Below are 16,338 nucleotides of genomic sequence, written 5' to 3'. Positions count from 1 at the left end.
AAAAAATCTAGAAACAATAAATGCTGGAGAGGGTGTGGAGAAAAGGGAACACTCTTGCACTGCTGGTGGGAATGTGAATTGGTACAGCCACTATGGAGAACAGTATGGAGGTTCGTTAAAAAACTACAAATAGGACTACCATATGACCCAGCAATCCCACTACTGGGCATATACCCTGAGAAAACCATAATTCAATAAGAGTCATGTACTGAATGAAAATGTTCATTGCAGCTCTATTTACAATAGCCCTGGAAGAAACTTATGTGTCCATCATCGGATGAATGGATAAAGATATGGCGCATATATACAATGGAATATTACTCAGCCATAAAAAGAAACGAAATTGAGTTATTTTTAGTGAGGTGGATGGACCTAGAGTCTGTCATACAGAGTGAAGTAAGTCAGAAAGAGAAAGACAAATACCATATGCTAAGAGATATATATGGAATCTAAGGGGAAAAAAATGTCATGAAGAACCTAGGGGTAAGATGGCAATAAAGACACAGACCTACTAGAGAATGGACTTGAGGATATGGGGAGGGGGAAGGGTAAGCTGTGACAAAGTGAGAGAGTGGCATGGACATATATACACTACCAAACATAAAATATATAGTTAGTGGGAAGCAGCCGCATACCATAGGGAGATCAGCTAGGTGGTTTGTGACCACCTAGAGGGGTGGGATAGGGAGGGTGGGAGGGAGGGAGACGCAAGAGGGAAGAGATATGGGAACATATGTATATGTATCTGATTCACTTTGTTATAAAGCAGAAAGTAACACACCATTGTAAAGCAACAATACTCCAATAAAGATGTTAAAAAAAAGAATTTTCAAGCCCTTTGATTCAGTAATTTCACTACTAGAAAACAAACATGAGGAAGTAATCAGATATATACATAAATATTTATATACAAGGTTATAAGGTCATTCATTAACAGTGATAATTCAAATAGAAAAAAAAACAGCTAACTTTGTATTTTTAGAAAAAAATAAAGGACTATATAGATGGATTATAGTTTAAAAACACGACAGAATATGACATATGTTTGTAATCATATTTTCAAAGAACATTTATTGAGGGTAAAGGCTAAGTACTGTGGGTAAGAGTAACAAACTATAAAGCCTGGTATTCCAGGTCCTACAATACTAAAGCATATTTTATGGGGCTGTATCCAGGATGCTGGTTTCAAAAGGAACACAGCCCACTGCACTGGAATTCTCTATTAACAAATAGCCCTGTATCTTGGCAGGTCACTTTAAACTCTATAGTTTTGATTTTTTAATATATTAAGTTAGTGGGCTGATATAAACCTATACATCGCAAATCAGGGTATGTGGCAGTGTGCTAGAAGTATACAAGTCTACTGGATTACTATACGGCAGATATTCATGAAACATCAGCTTTACTTGTAAGTAAATAACTTAGAACATAATGCTTATATTAAAATAAACACAAATAATAATGCATAGGACAAAATTTACATAATTTTTAAAGAAAAGGTATCAGGCGTCATAGAAATTCAGGGCCACTTTAGGTTACAACCTCAGGCATACCAGTTTACTTAAACTACTATGACTTTAGTGACTGAAGTCTGAGAAACTGAGACAGATGAGCAAAATCACAGAATACAGCTGAAAAATAACACAGAAAAAAGGTAAGTGGGTACCTTATTTTCCTGTGACAGGAAGATCTTAAGGCTAGTGATAGATATGCATATGTTGATTTACTAATGCTTAGACACAAATATGAAACTACTAACCACTTCAGTATGAGATAAAAGTTGCACGAAGGTTCAAACAATACCTTGATGAAGCAGCTGTACTCGGTATAAAGGAGGCAGCGATGTCAAAAGGCAAGTGTGCAAGCGCATAGCTAGTAAGTACCGCAAACCACACTCATCTAATGTGTCTCTTCCTGCAAAGAGGAAATATGTTTAAGGAAAAAGGAACGCAACAAATCACAAACCAGTAAAAAGTTAGAAAGTAAACATTAAATTTAATAACTTACACAAAATATATATATATTTTTGAGTGTATGCCTTTCTGAACACTTCAATATCTTTATTTATACAGCTTTACAAAAAGCATATGTATATATTAAAACTGCCAAATGAAAAATAATTGGGAAAAATATAAGTACCTATTAGTACAGGTAATAATAGTACTTAGAGCTACTCATAATAAATGAAAAGGAAAGAAATCTTGAAATCCAATAAAAAATATATTAGCTATAGTAAGTTAGGTATAATTTTTTAAAATATTTCCTGTGCAAATTCAGATGAGATTTAAAAACAGGAATTACATAATAAAGTAAAATTATTTATTATATGATTAAATAGGTAATATTTTCTAGGTTGGTTAGCTCCAATGAAATACAGAAGATTCATTATTCAAAGATTTCAAATTTGACTCCCCAGGCTAGTGTTACCAAGTTAAGGCTGAACTCTAACCTTGATTCCACAAATTTACTCTTAGTCAAAAGTTGAGCAGAGGTATGAAAGCATGGCAAGTTTACTCAAAATTATAGCCACTGTTGGATAAAAGAAACAGAAAAATACTAACAGCGCCTAGCCTGGTAACTGCCACTTAGGAAGTACTCAAGAGTATTGAATCAAATATTTTCTTGAAGAAAATAAAACGTTTTAAATGGTCAAGTTCCACCTCTACTTCCCATCAGCTATATTTGTTCATCCACTCACTCATGTATTCATTCACAAAGTAAGCATCCGCTACATTGGAGGCACAGTTAAGATACTGGGGGTTTGGCAGGGAATAAGGCAAAGTCCCCACTCTCAGGGTGCTTACATCTTAGGAGACAGAGACAAACAATGAAGAGGTAATGTGTCTAGTGGAAATTAATGCTATTGAGAGAAATAAAGCAGGACTGAGAGAAAGGGCGTGCTGGGGTAAGAGTGTTCTATTTGATATGAGGCCAGGGCAGAACATTCCAATAAGATGACATTTCAGCAGAAATCTGAGAAGGTAAGGGAATGAGGCACGCCTAAATCTGGAAGACAAGTATTCTGTGCAGAGGAAACAACATGCGCAAAGACTCTGAGACAGGAATGGGCCTAGTGTCTTTGTGGGACAGCAAGGAAGACAATACAGTAGAATGGAAGTGAGCACAGACCACAAAGAGCCTTGTAGATCACTGAAGCATTTGGCTTTTTGTTCTAAAGTGAGATGGGAGGCCACAGTGTTTGTTGAGCAGAGGCGAGATTTAATGTGATTTTGTTTTAAAATAATCACTAGTTCCTATGCGAAGAGCAGACTGGGGTAACAAGAACGAAACAGTTTAGTAGGAGACTTTGTCAATAATTAGGCAGGATGTGACGTGACTTGGACCAGAGTGGTAACAGGAGGGGTGATGAGAAATGACTGGAGTCTCCATACAGTAGAACTAATAGCATTCGCCAATGGACTGGATTAGGGCGGGAGAGAAAGCAGAGTCAGGAATACCTCTAAATTGTCTTACTTGAACAAATGGAAGAATTCATTTACTTAGAATCCATTCACTGAGATGGCAACTATTTAATCTCTGAGCTTCAGTTTGCTACCTGTGAAATGGAGACATTCATTCCTGCCTTGTCTACCTAATGAAAATCCACTGTGACCAGGAGGAACCATTTTTATATTGCCTAACTAAGGATACAGTTCTGTATCCGAAAATTTAAGCTATTTTTCATGGATTATGATGTATCTATTTTCTGAATGTCTCAAGTAAAAACTCTAACATATATTAAGTTTGCAACAAAGGCTTAAGGCTGTTCTGGGGAGAATCTTGCTCAGCTGCACACAACCTCATAATGATTCAAATTTTTTTTAATTAATATAGTTAGAAAATAACTCACAGGCAAAATCCTCTAGAGGTCACTAGTTATTTTAATCTACAGAAAACCTTGGAGATATATTATAAAGACATAAACCTATATGAAGAGATATATTCCAGGTAGCTTTGAGGAACAGTCTTTTTCCCTCACACTTGGAAATCTTGTGAAATAATTAAAAGAGTATAGGCTTGGAGGCAACGATTTACCCACATCTGAACCCCAGTTCTGCCATTTACTACCTACGTGATCTTATGTGTCACTTCATCTCCCTAAGGATCAGAGTCTTCGTCTATAAAATTAAGTATAATAGTGGCTACCTACTAGAAGACTGTTGTAATAATTAAATACAATAAAGTACATGAAGCACCTGGCACATAGCAATTGTTCACTCCTCCACAATATTTACTGAATGAATGAATGATCAATCATTTTCGGTTTCCTTTGCTAATGTCATCATTTAGAATCAACACCATTACCTTCAACTATCTGCATAAAAAAGAATGAAATCTAGTTTCAGGAGGCAGCCAAAATTTTTCCGGTTACAGAATGAATTAAGCAAGACACATGTTACATTAAAATGTATGAAAACCCCTTTCTCAAGAAACTTTTTGGAGAAAATTAGGTAATTATAAAAATTATTTAGACCTAGAAATGTGAAGATGAACAAGTTGAGCCCAGGGGGTCCTTACAACCTGGTGGTTCAATAGTAAAATTAACAAATGGGCCATTATTATCACTAAAATTAAAATAAACCATAGGAATCAATCTGTTCAAAAAAAACCAAAAGACTATATGTCCAAAGTGATATGAAGGTTTCAGGGTAAAAATTCATGTGAGGATGCACACAGATATCACAAATACATAAAGTCACATGCACAAGTCAGACCTACCCCAATCACCTTTCCTTTTACAACTAATCATTAATAGTAACTATCAACTAGAGAGGTCATTTCCCTGCAAGGTTTAAAGAAAGACTGCAATTTAATATGTGAGTCATTATATAGGTAAATACAAACAGTTCTATTAATGATAACTTTATAAATTTTTAGTTAGAGTATTTACCTGAGTAACTCTTATCTCTGTTTTCATCAAGCTCAGTACTGGTGGTAGCCACTGTATCAGCCAAAGCTACAAGGAACATCTGCTCCAAACGGGTAAGGCCTGGTAGACTTGAGTGCATAAGATGACTTGAAAGTACCCTAGCATGTTCTTGGCCAAAGTAAGCTGGTCCGTATTGAGAGAGATTTATTACTTTTGATTTGTTTTCTCTTTTTTCTGGCTCTAAGTCAATATCATCTGTTGTTATATCCTGGATTTGGAAGAGCTCTGAATATTGATCCTCTGGTTGACTCTCCATATGATCTTCATAGCTCTGTGGTATTTTTGTACTTTCTTCTGAAATTCTGTAGGTTGTATCTTGATCGGCAGCAAGCAATGCATATAACGGTAGTGGGGGAATAGAATCTATCTCAGTATAATCTCGAGTACCATCTTTCCCTATGGTGACTGTATCCTTTGCTGTACTGCCACTTACACTAATGGTGCGAGAAAGATGTCGCTTAGTTCCTTCTCCGGCATCAGCATCTCTAACTATTGCAACTTCTCCTGCGATGCATTTTACTAAATGAGAGAGAATAGCTTTAGCCCTGCGAACTTTCCCTAAATCCATCAGTTCTAACAGCTGGGTTGGATGATACTGCGGGAGAGTAGGGGAAAGTACATGTGCAGCCTCAAATAAGCCACCATCTTGAGCTACAGTTGGTGAACAAAAAATATCATCAGCAATAGCTGCTCCCTCGACAATACTTTTTCTTGACAACATATTAGATTTAAAGGCAGACTGATCTTGTACTGCCGTCTCTTCTGCATCAGGACCATCAGCGTCAACGTCTCCAAATTTGACAGCATGCTTCCACTGTGCATATACATGCATTTCACAGTCCATTCCTACCACCAATATCCCATCTCTTACCCAAGAGAGAGAAACAGGCAGTGAAGGTGTACCATCAACAGAAGACACTAAGTCTATAGATCTAAGAAGAACCCATCTTGACCTAACTCCTTGCTTGATACTTCCACCTAGTGGTAAAGTAATGACAGCTACTCCATCCTTACTATTGATTTGCTCAGTCACAATTCCTGAAAGCCGCCCATACATGAAGATATTAGCACCGACCCCTACTGTGAGAATGTGGGAGCCATCTTCTTTTGATACCCAGTCCAAATGTACTAAATGTTTGATATTCGGAATAAGATATCTATCCTTGCTCAAAAGTGCATCTGATTTGCTGTACACAAAGAGATTACTGTCGACACTGACCCTTGAATCAAGTACACTCCCAACTTTGACCAAATCATCAAGATGAATTGTTTGTTCTAAAACCCATTCTGACCCTCCTGTAGATTCACATTCAAATATGCAAACATGCATGGAAAATTCTTTAGAAACAAAACCATTGTGGTGGATAGGTTGTTTGTAAGCCACTGCAAGGCGACCCGTGTATGAACAGCTAACAGCAACTGGTCTTCCCACAATGCTCACTGTACTGCTGTTATCTTCTCCTTCATCATTCATCAAGGGCCATCTCCTCCAATGATAGGTTTCCTTCTCATCACTTTTACATTGTAGATTGGTTTCCATACTACATTTCCAGAAGCGTACTTTATTGTCAGAACAAGTTGTAACCACTAAATAAGGTGCCAGGCACACTGGATAAATTGAAGAGGAACTCAGGTGGCCTTAAAAAAGAAAAGGCAGATCATCATAATAATAGAAACACAAAATAATATGCTAATAATCAAATTCTAGAATGTGATTAATCCAACTCCACTATGAGCTTCTTCGGAGTAACTCTGCAGTCCCCTGCTAAACCAAATATTTCATTAAAATAAAACTCAAAAGCAATGAAACAAGTCAATGCTTAATCAATAAACCTGTCACCTACTGTAATTTATGTCTTTACCACACATGCCTCACTGGACTTTCATTCTATATCTTTTATCACTTTCATCATAAATATTTAAGTAGTCATTAAAATTTGCCTTTCAAATTCCCTTAACTGGCCCTCAAATAATCCAGACACTAGATCTACCCCCACCACAAAATGTTTTCAGTCAGCTAAACAGACACTAGATCTCACCTTCTTCACCAGGTTTAATTCATGCTCTCCTAACACTGAACCAGAACACTCATATTTATTCCTGACTGCCAGAGACTAACACCTCCCATCTATTGTCAGCTATAACATGAGGGGAGGGACTTCCCTGGTGGGGCAGTGGTTGAGAGTCCGCCTGCCAATGCAGGGGACACGGGTTCGAGCCCTGGCCCTGGAAGATCCCACATGCTGTGGAGCAACTAAGCCCGTGCGCCACAACTACTGAGCCCACATGCTGCAACTACTAAGGCCCGCACCTAGAGCCTGTGCTCCACAACAAGAGAAGCCACCGCAACGAGAAGGCTGAGCACCACAGCAAAGAGTAGCCCCCGCTTGCCACAACGAGAGAAAGCCCGCACGCAGCAACAAAGACCCAACGCAGCCAAAAATAAATTAATTAAATAAATTAATTTTAAAAAAAAACAACTATAAGATGAGAGGTAACAGTGATTAAGGTTGGGATCATAAGGCCTGGATTCAAGTTCCATTCTAACAATGCCTTCCTAACAGTGGGAAAGGCACTTAAACGTCCGAGCCTGTTCTATCTAAATAATAGGGAGGGGCTTCCCTGGTGGTGCAGTGGTTGAGAATCTGCCTGCCAATGCAGGGGACACGGGTTCGAGCCCTGGTCTGGGAAGATCCCACATGCCGCGGAGCAACTAGGCCTGTGAGCCACAACTACTGAGCCTGTGCGTCTGGAGCCTGTGCTCTGCAACAAGTGAGGCCACGACAGTGAGAGGCCCACGCACCGCGATGAAGAGTGGCCCCCGCTTGCCGCAACTAGAGAAAGCCCTCGCACAGAAACGAAGACCCAACACAACCAAAAATAATAAATAAATAAATATTTAAATAAATAAATAATAGGGATCATGTTACTACTTCCCTTGGAGTTTTGCTGTCCAACAAAACATCTGAAAGCATTTTACAGAGTCCCTGCAAAATGTAATTTATCATTATTAATTCCAATAAACTTATTTGAGTATATCCTAAACTTTCCAAATACTTTGAAAGATTCAAAAGCTGACCTAAATCTGCACCTGCCACAAAAGCCCAGAGTAAACTCTTAATGTGGTCTTTCCAACTCTGATTCCAAACCTGTGTTAGGGATGAGTAAGAGAACCTCATACTCAAAACCATTCACCAGTAATTGGAATAGTCTTGAACCTCCAATTCTGGTTCCCCAAAAACACTATTCGAGGAACTCCTCAATTCAAATTCCACAATGACAGAACATTTTAAAATATAGATGCCAGTCCTGCTCTTTAAACTATTTTACCAACCTTGCTAATGTCAGTATTGCTCTAGGCAAACCAAACTCTAATCCTGTATCCTATATTTTCCCCCCAAAGTATCTGCCAACTCTTAGTCAAACATACTTAATAACAGCAATACTGTGGATGAAAAGCCTTAATTAAAAAAAAAGCTTCAACTACTTTGTTATAAAGCAGAAACTAACACACCATTGTAAAGCAATTATACCCCAATAAAGATGTTTAGAAAAAAAAAAAAAAAAGCTTCAATAATTCACATATGACCATATTTTTCTTTGCAATTTCACTATCACAGTATTCCTATTTATAGGAAATCACAGCGTAGGCAAGAAACCTTGCATTAAAACATTCACACTATTTTCTGTCAAGCTGATTACATTTATCACAGGAAATTATTTCTAAAATAGACATGTTTCTAAATAGAGGTATCATTAGTAGAAAACAAATCTTTATTTCAGTGTCAACTCTGCACATATTTCAGAAGAGTTCACCCATTTTACGCACTGAAGATTGCTCTGAGCTACAACTGTCCAGTCTTAAAGTTATGTTACCTGCTGAAGGCGTTGCTCTTATTACTTCAACTCCTACCGGGAGATCAAGAGGTTGGCTATATACCCGTCTAGAACTCAGAATCAGTTTACTAGCAGTTTGAAGGTTGGCGATTGATGAAGAATGTGGCATGGGGCTCACACTAGGAGAGGTTTCTGGAGAAGAGTCTATGTTCTTCTGTCCAGGGACTGAAAGTAGACTCTCTGATGAAACACCTTCTGAAGCTTTAGCTTTGAAAAGAAATTAAGAAATTAAGAAATATATTAGTATCATCACTACATGAGCTAGAATAATATTTTGTGGTGATTTAAGAAACATGGTTTCTTAAAAGTGTTCTGGAGACAAGATCAATTTTCAAACTTTTGCTCAGTTACCTTGATAGAATTTTTTTTTTTAACTATTTTACTCTTTCTTAGCATCAGCAATTGCATCATAGGGATACTGTCAGTGAAGAATCACAACATGTAAGATCTAGAGAAAAAACAAGTTCTCTAGCCCAGTGTTCTCAACCTTTAAAACACATCAAAAGCTTGAGGAACTTTTAACATGAAGGTTCTCAGGCCTAACCACAGAAACACTGACTCAGTTGTTTTGGGGTAGATCCCATAAATCTGCATTAAAAAGCAGCCAAGGTGTTTCTGAAACAGATGGGTCATAAATCAAACTTTGAGACATAACAAGGTACAGCCTCACTTAATAGATGAAGAAATTTAAACTTGGAAAGCTTAATGATTTTCCTTAGGTCATAAAATTAGCTAGCGGTAAAGAAGACATTAAAATACCAGCCTACTAACTATCAAGTGCTGAAACAAGATAATAAACAAGATCTCAAGAACATATAAAAGTTCCAAACAAATTTAAGATAGTATTAGTTGAATGGCTTTGTAAGCATATTGACCTTGATCTTTGTCCACAAAGCTTCCAGCTTTCACATTCAGGTGGAGTGTAAATCTCTAAGCAGATTTCGTTATCTGTGCTTCTGCTATATGTAAGAGATACTTTGCATCACATTTATTTATTTGTATGTCCACCTCCCTCCTAACTCAGAATCAGTTTACTAGCAGTTTGAAGGTTGGCGATTGATGAAGAATGTGGCATGGGGCTCACACTAGGAGAGGTTTCTGGAGAAGAGTCTATGTTCTTCTGTCCAGGGACTGAAAGTAGACTCTCTGATGAAACACCTTCTGAAGCTTTAGCTTTGAAAAGAAATTAAGAAATTAAGAAATATATTAGTATCATCACTACATGAGCTAGAATAATATTTTGTGGTGATTTAAGAAACATGGTTTCTTAAAAGTGCTCTGGAGACAAGATCAATTTTCAAACTTTTGCTCAGTTACCTTGATAGAATTTTTTTTTTTTTAAACTATTTTACTCTTTCTTAGCATCAGCAATTGCATCACAGGGATACTGTCAGTGAAGAATCACAACATGTAAGATCTAGAGAAAAAACAAGTTCTCTAGCCCAGTGTTCTCAACCTTTAAAACACATCAAAAGCTTGAGGAACTTTTAACATGAAGGTTCTCAGGCCTAACCACAGAAACACTGACTCAGTTGTTTTGGGGTAGATCCCATAAATCTGCATTAAAAAGCAGCCAAGGTGTTTCTGAAACAGATGGGTCATAAATCAAACTTTGAGACATAACAAGGTACAGCCTCACTTAATAGATGAAGAAATTTAAACTTGGAAAGCTTAATGATTTTCCTTAGGTCATAAAATTAGCTAGCGGTAAAGAAGACATTAAAATACCAGCCTACTAACTATCAAGTGCTGAAACAAGATAATAAACAAGATCTCAAGAACATATAAAAGTTCCAAACAAATTTAAGATAGTATTAGTTGAATGGCTTTGTAAGCATATTGACCTTGATCTTTGTCCACAAAGCTTCCAGCTTTCACATTCAGGTGGAGTGTAAATCTCTAAGCAGATTTCGTTATCTGTGCTTCTGCTATATGTAAGAGATACTTTGCATCACATTTATTTATTTGTATGTCCACCTCCCTCCCCGCCATTCGACTATGAATTCATCAAGGGCAAGGATGAGGTCTTATTAGCTTTATACATCCCGAGTAGCACCAGAATACGGAGAGATAATAATCAATCCCCTTTTGCTTCTGGCGGATTTTAAATATGTCAATCTCTTTTATAATGGCAGACCACTAAATAAGAAATGTGAAAACATTTTTTGTAAAATAGAATAAGACGACAAACTTGAATCAGTAGTCAGAAGACAGAAATACTACTCCTACTCTAAAACTAACTAGACACGTTGCCTTAAGCAAGGTACTTCATCATCTCTAGTTATTTTCTCACCTGTAAAATAAGGCTGAACTGAGTCATTTCTCTAAACCAGGCAATTTTCTAATGCATATATCTCATGCAAAGAAAGAAAATAAGAGCAGGGGGAAAAAGCAAAAGAAAGGCTTTAAAGCCAGAAGACCTAATTTTGAAACTTAGTCTGTGACAAACTAGATGTGTCATTTGGTCAAGTTACTTAATATTATTCCGTTAGTAAACTGAAGGTAACATCTATCTCACATATATAAAGTACCTATCTCAGTGCCTGGTACCTAGAAGGTACTCCAAATGTTCCTTCCCCACCTAAATGTAAGTCTAGTCTATCGCTTCACCCTTTGCCAGGATTTTCAACACACTGCTAAATTCACGTATCAGCTTTAATGGCAATGTACACCGTGTTAAATCTGCTGCACATTTTAGAACCACAAGATAGATGCTTTATGTCAAAGCTAAAGATAGCATGTGATTTGTTTGCTTCCACTGTAATCTTACTGTTTGTGACCTTTTACTGCTGTCACAAACAGAGTAAGCAAGGCAACTCTACACTAGCCCAGACCTGAGGGGAAGAGCAGTGGGATACTTCCGTCATAAGCAGGGGGACAGAAGGCATCACATGATTCCTATCCTACCACAAGGATCTGTTGCTACCTCTATTAATCTCTTCAGAACCATTCCTGGCTCTGTGCCCAACTCTAGAAAATACTATATTCCCTGGTGGGTTAAGAATTCTCTTCCCGGAGGGTATTATGCTAAGTGAAATAAGTCAGACAGAGAAAGACAAATACTGCATGGTTCCACTCATATGTGGAATAGTTTTTTAAAGTTGTAAGTGAACAAACAAAACAAAACAAAGATTAACACATAGATACAGAGAACAGATTGGTGGTTACCAGAGGGGAAAGGGGGTGGGGAAGGGCAGAATGGGTAAAGGGAGTCAACTCTATGGTGACAGATGGCAACTATACTTTTGGTGGTGAGCACACTGTAGTGTATACAGAAGTCAGATTAGAATGCTATACACATGAAACTTATATAATTTTACAAACCAATGTTACCTCAATTAAAAAAAATAAAAATAAAATTCTCTTCCTGACAAGCTTTTATCAATAGATCCCTCTACTCTTGCATTCCTGTGGAACAACATGTAACGCCAAGAATTAACTCCAAAGGCTTTGAAAATTTTTTTGGATTCCTCCTACCACAAGATTAGGCTCAACTAGGCACAGTAAAGGTTCATTTGGCTTTTCCAGTCCCAGTTCATGGGCCAGTTAGAACTGCTATTTACACAGTTATGTGATAATGTGGATTACGAAGAGAACAAAAGACATATACATTATTATTTCTCTGTATTAAATGTTTAGTGTGTATAAAATTATTAAAATTATGTAACCATCAGAAATAATAAAATATTTTCAAAACTCAAATATTTTGGGTTAATCAGTTTAAAGTAGATTCAGTTTGATATGGCTAACTATGCATTTCTTCATTTAAACAAGTATCTCTCAAAAAGTAAGTTGTTTGTTTTAAAGTAAGTTGTTTGTTTTAAAGTTTGTTTTAAAAAGAAAGATTTATAATCAATTTCTGTACTTCATATTACAGATCTTCTAATTTGCTAAGACATCAATATGAATAAGTATAGCAAAAGCATGGCTGAAATAATTTTTTTAATCACTGCTGCATTTCCTAATATTCTACGAAACCAGCTCCCCTTTTGAACATCAGATGCTCAATCACATTTTCTAAATAGCAAATGTCCTTCTTTTAGTGATGCTAAAGCTAACGTGCATGGTATCAGATGGCAGTGTGTATTAACCAACAAAAAGATACAGTATTAATTCTATGGGCAAAACTGATTTATAGAGACATGGTATCTAGAACAGAGTCATAATATGCATTTAATAAATATTAATTAAAAAATAATCAAACTTTTTTTTTCAGTATGTCTAATGTGCCCGTTGACTGGTATGCTTTTAGATTAACCTGTTTCATTAATGATTTATGGCCTTGTAATTAAAAGTTTGGCCTATACATACTTCAATTCAGCAACTCAATTTTATAGTTCACTGGATCTTCATTTTAAAGAATTAACCAACCTAAAGCATATCCAGTAAAATGAATTTATTTCATATCATCTCTACATAAAACTGTAATATAATTACTTACCTAAACATGCCTGAACAGATTTAAGATGAAGGTGCCACATGTGGAGAACAGAGCAATTATTGCTGTCCTTTTCAATTACTACTAGAAAGAACTTTTCTGAAAATGGTGGTGGTCGATATCCTATTGTTAAAGGAAAAGAATATTTAAGTTAACGTGTTTCTATAGGGTTAAGAGAAAGACATTTTAAACAAAATCTCTTGATATGTATAGAAGTTGGGAGAAAAGGGAAGAATAGATGTATACAAGCAGTTTTATATAACTTTTGTGCTAAAAGTTAGGTGGCTATCAAAGACTAACAGGGTTACATCAAAAGTACAAAAGCGAACATGAAGGGATATACCTATTGGTCAAAGATGGGACAATTTGAGCATCAAAGAATAAAAATGAATACAATTTATTAAAACACATTGAGTTCATAAGAATACCAAAAGAGAGAGGGCACATAAGAAAAAAAGGAAAGGAAGGACAAGAGGACCAGAAGGAAGAACTGAAAGGAAGAGAGAAAGGAAGAGAAAGACACAGAGAGAGAATGCAAGAGCAAGAGAGGGAGAAAAAGAACAGGAGCAAGTCAGCCTCACTGGATGCCCCCTGAAGTAACTGAGGCACTAACTCCTTAATTGGAAAATTGGCAATTAAATGGAAAGAATGAAGTAAACATGTATCCTGCTTTTTCTATATGTAAAATAGCATTTTTTAAAAAAATTAATAGTTATGGGTGGAGGGCCAATGATGGTGGTGCAGGAGAGACTTTTTAGAAATTTTATGCATTTTTTATGAAAAGACATTATTTGTGAACATAATGTTCCCTATTGACAACTGCATTTTTCATATATGAAAATGAGATCTACAAAGGACAACAAAAACTTTCTTTAAAAATGAAAACCAATACATTATATGAAATTATGGGTGTGAAACTTTTGAAAATTGTAAAGTAGTATAGAATTTAAAGGCTCTTTCATTTGGTAAAAAAGGAAGGAAGGAAGGGATGGAGGAGAAAAAAGAGAAGAAAACCCATAAAGGCAACTCATTGGCAATGAGCATTGCTAAAACTCAAACTGTGGCCTCTAAATACCATGCTCCATTGAAAGGAACAGTTTGGAGGGATGACTCCATTCTTGCAAAGGCTATCTAGAAGATAAGCCTGGCATATCTTGCTGTGCCTGAAAGAAAGGAAACTATGAAAAATAATGAGGTTGTGTCAAAAGGACTCAGGACCAACTTGAAAGGGTCTTCACTAGCCTAATATAGGACAATGTGAGAATTAGAATTATGGCTGCAAACTGACTGAAATATGCTAAGTACATAAAAATTCATGAGTGATAGGAGTATATCTTTGTATATGTATTATTCTTCAGTAGTTTTTCTAAAATGGGTTCATAATGATTCACAAAATAAAAAGAAAGACAACAATAAATTCATCCGTAACCGCTAGCAGCAACCTGGGCACAAACTCCTTTGAAATCATCAATTAAAGGGAAAGAACTAAGCACTTTCCTAAAAATAACTCTATTTCAAAATAGCCAAAAAGCTGCCATTGATAAGGGAAAGCTTTTCCTTACAAATGCTTTCCAGCTAATAAATAAATGAGAACTGATAAAACTAGAAAATCACACTTGTGCAATCCTTAATGAAATAATTGATTGGAAAGCAACAATACCAATGGAAGAAACCATGAGATAATAGATTTCTGGCAAATTTTACACTGGTGCCACCAGGTGAATTTTCTGAATCTTAGCATCACTAAAAATGAGGCATCCTAACATTATGTTCTTTCTTATGACCTTCTATGATGAACAAAACAACACCTAGGAAGTTGAATCTGGGTCAAATCAAGTCTACAGAGGTAATTTGCACTTTACAGGAAAAATTTTAAATGACGTCACAAGTAACTGGTCAGAGAAATTCCTATAAAATAACTTTCTCTAAAACAAGTCTGTGGCATGGTAAGAGTATAAAGGGGGATTACTTTAGCTTAAAAGACTCTTAAAAAATGAAACACAATGTGTGGACTCTATATGGATATGGATCCAAACAAATTAAGAACAAATAACCCTGACATTTTTTGGAGACAATTAAATGAAGTAAATCTATGGACTAGTTATTACAGAATTCTGAGAAATTTTGTTATTTTATCAATGTGATAACAGCACACATGTAAGAAAGTCATTTTTAGAAATGCATAAAGTACACAGGAGCGAAGCAACATGATGGCTGAGTTTGCTTTAAAATATTTCACGAAAAAAGGAAAAGAAAAGAAAATAGGGTAGGTAAAGCAGGTGACAAAATCTTAAAGTCATCAATCTAAGTTATGGGCATAGGAAGGTTCATTTAACTATGCACTCTACTTTTGTCTGTAACTGGCACTTTTCTTAATTAAAAGAGTAATTAATTTTTAACTAAAACTTAGAAAGTACAAAATACAGCAGGGTCAGGGAAGAGGAGAAATACACATTTCAAGTCCCTTAAGAGAACAGCTATAAAATCAAGAGAAACTTTGTACAAAAACTAAAGGAAAACCAAGAAAAGCATCAGGAAATCTTTCAGCCTGATTTCACAGTGACATAAAGAAATATCTGGGATTGACATATATACACTAATATGTATAAAATAGATAACTAATGAGAACCTGCTATATAGCATAAGGAACTCTACTCAGTGCTCTGTGGTGACCTAAATGGGAAGGAAATCCAAAAAAGAGGGGATATATGTATACATATAGCTGATTCACTTTGCTGTACAGCAGAAACTAACACAACATGGTAAAGCAACTATATCCCAACAAAAAGAAAAAAAGAAAAAGAAATATCAAGGGAATTCCCTGGTGGTCCAGTGGTTAGGACTTGGTGCTTTCACTGCCATGGGTCCAGGTTCGATCCCTGATTGGGGAACTAAGACCCCACAAGCCAAAAAATATAAATATATATATCTCAAAAGAGGGAAATAAAATAATATTTTTAAATGCAGGTCTTCCAATTAAAAACATTATTTAAAAAATACCAACCTTATATAAGCATTGTTTTCTAGTAGGTTGGCATGTATTCCCTGTTAGAAATAGCATGATAAATGATAG

The 16,338-nt window shown here is 36.2% G+C and overlaps 1 protein-coding gene across 1 annotated transcript in view; it reads right to left on the bottom strand.

The window, feature by feature from the left end:
- DMXL2 (Dmx like 2) overlaps positions 1–16,338 on the bottom strand; it is a 153,023-nt gene that overhangs the window by 47,669 nt on the left and 89,016 nt on the right. Inside the window, exons 16-19 of the mRNA XM_024761857.1 lie at positions 13,269–13,388; positions 8,807–9,034; positions 4,892–6,568; positions 1,804–1,914 (exon numbers count right to left, since the gene is read on the bottom strand). Coding sequence (XP_024617625.1) covers positions 1,804–1,914; positions 4,892–6,568; positions 8,807–9,034; positions 13,269–13,388 — 2,136 coding nt within the window. The remainder of the gene's footprint in view (positions 1–1,803; positions 1,915–4,891; positions 6,569–8,806; positions 9,035–13,268; positions 13,389–16,338) is intronic.

This window comes from Neophocaena asiaeorientalis, unplaced genomic scaffold (genome assembly GCF_003031525.2).
Source record: "Neophocaena asiaeorientalis asiaeorientalis breed wild unplaced genomic scaffold, Neophocaena_asiaeorientalis_V1.1 scaffold506, whole genome shotgun sequence".
NCBI lineage: Eukaryota > Metazoa > Chordata > Mammalia > Artiodactyla > Phocoenidae > Neophocaena > Neophocaena asiaeorientalis.
Note: the sequence above shows the minus strand (reverse complement) of the source record. Positions and strands in the feature narration are given on the sequence as shown.